We start from the raw sequence: 7,363 nt of genomic DNA on the forward strand, positions 1-7,363 counted from the left end.
TGTCGTGTAATGTTGGCAGATGTGTCTTATGATGGAAATGCCTTTTGCCAATGTGTCTTTCAAGTTTTTTTAACTATGGATGTGTCTTCCGAGGGAAGTTTAGTGTCTTCCCGTGACTTCTTTGGAGGTATCCTTGGTTGGATGTGTCTTTTGCTGGAGGTGTCTTATGCGACTGTGTCTTTCGTGTTTTCATATAATCGCGGATGTGTCTTTCGAGGGTCGTGTCTAATTTTGTCGTGTCTTCTTCAAAGGTGTATAATTATGGATGTGTCTTATGCTTTTTGGTAGTGTTTTATGCTATCATAGAAGGAAGGTTTCAATTAAGACTTGATTGATTCATTATGAGGCCTAACTCGCACCTTTTTGGGTTAGTAACCGTAACAAAATGAAACGCAACCTAAATTAAATAAATTTACTCGCCTTTGTCCTCCACGTTAATAGCACATAACATTCATGATTATTTTGTGAAGCTAATTCAAACTTAACAAACTTGTAACAGTATGATCCTATTGGTGGATCAAAAAACTCAATAAGTAATGATATATCCTTAGCTTAACAATATTTATTAAATTAAAAACCTAAATCCTTTGTCAAAGATAAGTGAAAAAAATGTTACTAATAAAGAAAGGGAAATGTCCATTCAAATCTATAATCCAAAGTCTTCTAATTGTGTCAAAATGAGTTTAACAAAGACAAGAACCCGCCATGTTCCTGTGATTCATTCGCTCTCATAGCAGAAACCATCATTGTAGTTGGATTGATTGCTTCTTCATTTTTCTAAAAAAAAAACAAAATAAAAAATGCACAAAAAAAAGTGAATAACAGTTTCAACTTTATCCATCAAGTTATGTTAACAAGTGGTTCGAAACTAATGAAATGGTAAACACATACCGGAGGTGGATTCTTCTTCTTTCTTTGCATAGATTTCTTGATGCAGGTGTCCAGTTCAGATAAAAGCCTCTTCAATCTTGGCCGACCCTTCGTTGCGACCTTTGAAGGACCTCAAATGTCAGATGAACCAAGAGCGGGGTCACACTGTATCACCATGCTGTTCTGTGTAGTTGGAACACTTCTAGGTCCTAAGTTCGAGCGATAATCAAACAGCTTGGCCCTTAACTCATCAAGACTCGAATATAACATGACCGCTTCTTTTTCACATGTCACGAAATCCTGGGCAACATTAAAGAAGTGTGAACACAGTCCTCTAAATAAGTTGTGGCTTTCATCGGATTGCTTTTCGTCATGGCTGCTCTTGATGAAAGTGTGTTTGTGTTGTACATTCTTGCTCCATCGAAGGAGCACATAGCAAGATGGTACTCTGTCTACTCCGTAATAAAAGAACACAGCAAGACAATCACAAAAAAGAATACATCTTGATTCAAACATGTTGTACTCGCACCGAATCTTGTGTGTCGCTGGGTCAAACTTGACACTGTTCGTCCAGGACCTAGGCTCCCCATATAGTAGGTATTTCTCATTCACGGTCACACAAAATAAATCGCCATCTTGAGTCACACCACAGACTAAACAATCTCCTTTTTTCTTGAATTCCTGTTGTACTTCCCTAAACTTAAAGGTTGTGTACTCACGCTGAAATTGTCTTTCAATTGTAGAGCTCGATGAACAGGGGACAACTCCTTTAGAGTCTACAGCATCATCCTTCGACTCCTTCGGCTCCTTGTTCCCAAGCATGTTGTCATACTCATGCATGAACTGAACCAGTCCACTCTTGTAATGCAAGTAACCACCGAAAAAGGCGTGCATACTTTCACTCCGTTGGGTACTTCTATTACCAGCCCAAAATTCACCTTGAAAATAGATTGGAACCCATATTCAACGATCATTATAAAGGTCTACAAAACCAAATGAAAACAAAGCAATAATCACCATCATGAACAATTAGCTATATCACAACACACAACTACAGACTTAGTGAACCAAGTAGACATCGACCTTTCAAACAGAGATATCCCATAAAAGTATCAAAATAGGTTATAAATCATCTTATGACAACAAGACCTAAATTCGAGTATAATTAAAACAGAACCTGCATAATAAACCTACTATCCAAAAAGAACAAAGGAGAATAATACAGAACAAACCTGATAGCCATCTATTTTGCTCTAAGTTAAACTCAACAATGAATGCACACCAATCCTTCTCGAAAGATTTCACAGACCGGGCATTCCAAACTGTGCCATGCATTCTAATATCTATTTCTCTGTATCGAGCATATCCTCCAAGCTTATGCAGTATCTTCTTCATTATGAGCCATATGCACCATCGGTGGCAAGTATCTAGAAGGACATTTCTAATAGCACCAAACATGGATTTGCACTGGTCCATGATGATGGCCTTTGGGGGAGTTCCCATGCACTTCAACCATTGCTTAAAAATCCACTCAAAGCTATGAATTTCCTCGTTTTCCAGCAAAGCACATCCGAGCAGAGTGGACTTGCCATGATGGTTGACACCAACAAAAGATGAAAACAGAAGTCCGTGCCTATAATAAATTCAGCCAAAATTAATAAATCACGATAGTACGAAAACATTAACCCTTTCAATAGAGACAGAAACACAAATATACTTGTTTCTTCTGTATGTTGTATCAAACGATACCACATCTCCATAATATTCATAGAACGCCTTGCATCTTGCATCTATCCAGAGCGCACTCTTAAACTTGTTAGCTTTGTCCACATCAACTGCATAAAAGAAATTCGGATTGATATCTTTCATTTGCATGGAATAGCTAATCATTTCATTCACATCTGCGTTTTCGTCAGCACAACGCAGATTGCTCGTAATGTAGTTTGTCACATCCTTTTCTGAGTAACCCAACTTCGACGAGTCACCAATCTCGTTCGCCAGTGCGAGATAAGTCTTGTTGGGCTGTATGCTAGCCTCATCGTTGTCCTGAATCACATACTTTGAATGCATGGTCAGTTCCCTGTACTCAGTGTCATGCATAGCTTGCTTGGCAGTGGGTATGCTTCAATTCTAATTTTGACACCATCCAATTATCCTTCTTCCTATCAAGCATCACATACATCCTTGCTTTGCATCTGGCTATTGTTATTCTCTTTACCCGAGTTGCTGCCTTCACTCGAGACTCCTGATAACCTTCACGACTGTAGTGTATCAATTGGTTGATGGGTATCCTTGATTCCTTCTTGTTCTTGTCAAAGTTGGTATTTCTAATCCTAGTCACGAACCAAACTTTCTTTGTATAATTAGAATAGAACTCTTGTGTCTGCTGCAACAAAACAAATCTCAATCCTACGTACGGAATTTTCTCTATTGGAATTCCAGTGTGATCGGACAACTGCAAATCTATTTAGAAAAAATATCATTCAACACAAAAAAATACTCAACTAATTAATTTCCAATATCTCACTAATTTTGTGACCAGAATAAAACATATTTCACACCTCATGATTACTACCGTAGCATCATCCTCTAATTGAATAACGTCTACAGATTCTTTTTCCTGAAATCGATAACCGAGGACATACACCAAAAAAGATAACCATCCACCGTTCGACACTCATAAAAACTCTTCCAACAACCACTTATCCATTGATAACACCAACTAATAAACAACCAAAACTAAACTAATATAAAACAACACTATCCATTTTCATATCTATAAAACAAAAATTAATCAAAGTTGCAAACATCAATTCAACATGGTGAACAAAAAGAATAATAAACTACATCAAAAGTAGAAAATGTAGCATCATTCTAGCATAATTGAAAGAAAGAATATCCACACCAATTCTAATTAAACAAATAAAATCACAATCCTTCCAACAAAGTTTATCACTGTTAATAACTAAACAATAAAATAAAAAATAGATTGCAAATAAACATAACCAAATATACTACTAACACACAAATTACCTTGTCCACACGTTGTATGTCTTCTACACTCAGAGACGGGACATTAACATCAATGAAATTAGAATGATCACTCACATCATATGCAGTGTCGTACGATGCTTCTTCATAAATTGATTGATCCATCGATGTAATGTGGTCCACTCGCCTTCAACGGAAGCACATACACCTTACTCATATGGATTTTAAAAATTATTTGTCAATAAGAGTGGATGTTCATGTTGACGATGATCTGTGAGGGCTGTTCACCTTGATCCTATGGTGGTGGAAGGCTATGGCTCAATATAGGTGGAACGCTATGGCTCAATGTGCATCTATGACAACGACAACACCTATGGTAGGGTGCGATAACAGTGTGTATGATGACTTTATCTCTCACGGAAATCGCGGTGTCACAAAATCGGTTCGCGTGGAAGAGGCTATGTCACAAATCGAACGGTGATTGCAGACTCCTGGTGACGTGAAAAATTTCAGGACGGAGAGATTACCGGAAATAGTTGAGGAGAAGAGGGTTGCGTGACACCTTCATACACTCATGTCGTAGTTCTCTTCTACGGGACTGGTGGTCCCACACAGTGGGATCCGGGAAAAAGCGCAGTCACCATCAAACGATAATAGCGGCGTCCTAGTGACTGAAAAATTTCCATGAATGAGACACGGCCAGCGAGGAGAAAGAGGATTAGGGTTGCATGATGGGTTGCACCGTAGTCTTCGTAATTGATGGGAGATGGCTCATGCTACATTACCACTCCTTATTCTTTCAAAATGCTATATAATGGACCCCACTAAATTTCTAATTGATATAAAAAAATTATATTTAATTAATTTTAATTATTGTTGGTAACAATTGGTAGATTGATATCTTAGCAATCTATACTTTTCCATTATCAATATGTCATTTAATTTAATAAAATTAAATTACTTGAGATTTTCTCTTATTACTACAACTAACAAACTATATATAAGTGGTTAACGCATTCGATATTGTATGGTAGATTTTTGCATAAAAATTAGTGATTGAAAACTAAAAAAATAATAATAAAATTTCTTATGTATGTAATCTTTTAAATGTAATTTTCATAATATACAGGTGAATATTATAAATTCATTATTTTAAAAAATTACAAGTTTTTATTTGATCATACTATTTTTATTGTCTAAATTATCTAATTTAGTTCCATCTATTTTTCATCAATAAATTTAATTTATGTTATTTTTATTCTGACCAATTCTGATATCTAACCATAACATCTCAATTTTAAAATTCTTGTTTTTAACCATGCCAAACAAAAAAAAAAAAAAACTTGAAAGGATGAGAAAATAATGCATTTCTATAATAAGAATAAATGTAATTTTAGAGAAAAAAAATTAATTCATTTAAGACATTTACGTATATATTCCCAAAAAAGTTTACCGTAAAATCTTTTCTAAATCAATTTCGATAATCATCAAATATCTTTTCTCTTAATTCTCTTCACGGAGTCATTGGCAATAATAATATAATGAAGAATTTGACTTTTTTAACTTTTATTTTTATTGTAAATAAAATATTAATTTTTAATTTAAAAACTCAATAATGTTGACATACTATTACTGTTAAAATCTAATTCCGTTTTTTACTAATAATGTTGTTTTGAATTATTTTTCTGGACTCACTATCAAAAATCGCATTCAAGAGTACAGAAAATCCAAAGAATTCAATTTGATAATTAAAAGATATCTCAAATTTTAAAAAAGACATTACATCTTGAAAATTTTAAAGAGAAAATAATAATAATTCGGTCCTCATCAACTTACTTAACACCTATAATTAGATTTTATGAATTTAATGATTTAAATTGTAACCATAATTTTTACTAAGGCTAGTGAGCGAGACACGGAGTACTTTTGTCAAGGATTGAAAGATTCATGACGAAGCCTTTATTGCGTGCAAAACTGTTCAGTGGATCAAACTAAGGAAGAAGGAAGCGGCAATAATAAAGTTAGATTTCCAAAAAGTATATGATAGAGTCAAGTGGAATTTTATGGACTTTGTGTTGCAAAATATGAGATTTGGAAGAAGATGGAGGAGTTGTGTTATGGAGTGTGTCAGTACGTGTTTTGTGTCAATGTTGATAAACGGCTCGCCTTCTAAGCCATTTAAAATGGAAAGGGCATGCGAAAAGGTGATCTTCTGTTTCCATTTTTGTTCGTACTTGTTGTTGGTATCCTACATAGGATGATTGGAGAGGCTGTTAGAAATGGTCGCATATCTCCATTGTTGGTTGGGATAGATCATATTGAGTTGCCGCATCTTCAGTTTGCAGATGATACTATTTTGTTCTGTCCTCCCGAGAAAGAGACCATCAAGAATTACAGGAGGCTGCTTTGTTGCTTTGAGTTGATATCAGATTTAAGTATTAATTTTGATAAATCTTGCTTGATTCCTATTAATTGTGACGAGCAGCGGATACAACGTATGTGTAGTGTGTTGGGTTGTAAGGAAGCCACCCTTCCAGTTAAATATCTGGGTATCTCGTTAGAAGCAAATCCGAGGTTGGTTAAGACTTGGAAGCCAATAATAGATAAATTGGAGGAAAAGTTTAGCCTCCGGAAAGGCAAGGTTCTCAATAAAGCCAATAAGTTGGAGCTTATCAAATCTGTGTTGAATAGCCTTCCGGTTTATTATTTGAACTTATATAAATGCCTAAGGTTGTTGTAGAGAAGCTGATTTCTCTGCAGAGAAGATCTCTATGGAGTAAGGATGATGGGAGAAATTGTATGGTTTTGATTAAGTGGGAAGTGGTGCAGGCTTCTAGAAAGTTAGGTGGGCTAGGAGTTGGGGATGCTTTAATTCGCAACACAACTCTCCTATTTAAGTGGTGGTTGCGCTTTTCAAAAGAGGAGTGTCCATTGTGAAAGAAGGTGGTGTGCTCCTATAATAACCTGAATCCAAAAGTGCCTCTGTCCACCTAGGAATTACCTGTTCAGGGGAGGGGCGTGGAGGGATATCTGTTAGTTACAGTTCACGAATCAAGAAGTTAGACAGAAGATGATTATTGGGTTTTCTATGGAGGTCGGTAATGGGAGAGGAACTCGTTTCTGGGAGGATGTCTGGCTTCTTGGAGGTTCATTGAAAGATTATTTTCCAAGACTCTTCTCAATTTCAAACCAAAAAGGATCAATGATATGTGATTGTGGGTTTTTGGATGAGTTAGAGTGGATATAGAACTTTCAATGGAAGCGAGAACTATTCCATTGGAAGTTGGATCTAGTGAACCAGTTACACGATACGTTAAGTGTAACATCCTAACTTTTAGCACGTCATGATCGTACCAAAAGTGAGGCGTTACTAACATGTTTTCCTTATTTATTATTTAATATTGAGCCTTTAGTTCAATTTTGCGTTTCAATTTTATCGGATGAGTCGGAAAATTTTGCTTCTATTAATTAAAACCACATTTCAAAGATCTTCAAATAATAA

The 7,363-nt window shown here is 35.7% G+C and overlaps 1 protein-coding gene across 1 annotated transcript; it reads right to left on the reverse strand.

The window, feature by feature from the left end:
- Positions 1 to 1,002: 1,002 nt before the first annotated feature.
- LOC112763698 (protein FAR1-RELATED SEQUENCE 5-like) lies at positions 1,003 to 4,026 on the reverse strand. Its single transcript, XM_025809301.1, has 6 exons — positions 3,904 to 4,026; positions 3,446 to 3,490; positions 3,089 to 3,325; positions 2,588 to 2,916; positions 2,103 to 2,503; positions 1,003 to 1,808 (listed from the first exon to the last, which is right to left on the reverse strand). Exons 1-6 carry the CDS (start codon positions 4,024 to 4,026, stop codon positions 1,003 to 1,005), a joined length of 1,941 nt encoding a protein of 646 aa, XP_025665086.1.
- Positions 4,027 to 7,363: the final 3,337 nt, after the last annotated feature.

This window comes from Arachis hypogaea, chromosome 17 (genome assembly GCF_003086295.3).
Source record: "Arachis hypogaea cultivar Tifrunner chromosome 17, arahy.Tifrunner.gnm2.J5K5, whole genome shotgun sequence".
In the NCBI taxonomy this organism is placed as follows: Eukaryota; Viridiplantae; Streptophyta; class Magnoliopsida; order Fabales; family Fabaceae; genus Arachis; species Arachis hypogaea.

What these genes read in the sequence shown, in the direction of transcription:
- LOC112763698 (XM_025809301.1), bottom strand. Translation starts at nt 4,026, where the DNA reads ATGGATCAATCAATTTATGAAGAAGCATCGTACGACACTGCATATGAT. An exon ending in GAGTGAAGGCAGCAACTCGG is followed by an intron (nt 2,917 to 3,088) that starts GTAAAGAGAATA and finishes TATGTGATTCAG; the next exon opens with GACAACGATGAGGCTAGCAT. An exon ending in ACAACATACAGAAGAAACAA is followed by an intron (nt 2,504 to 2,587) that starts GTATATTTGTGT and finishes AATTTATTATAG; the next exon opens with GCACGGACTTCTGTTTTCAT.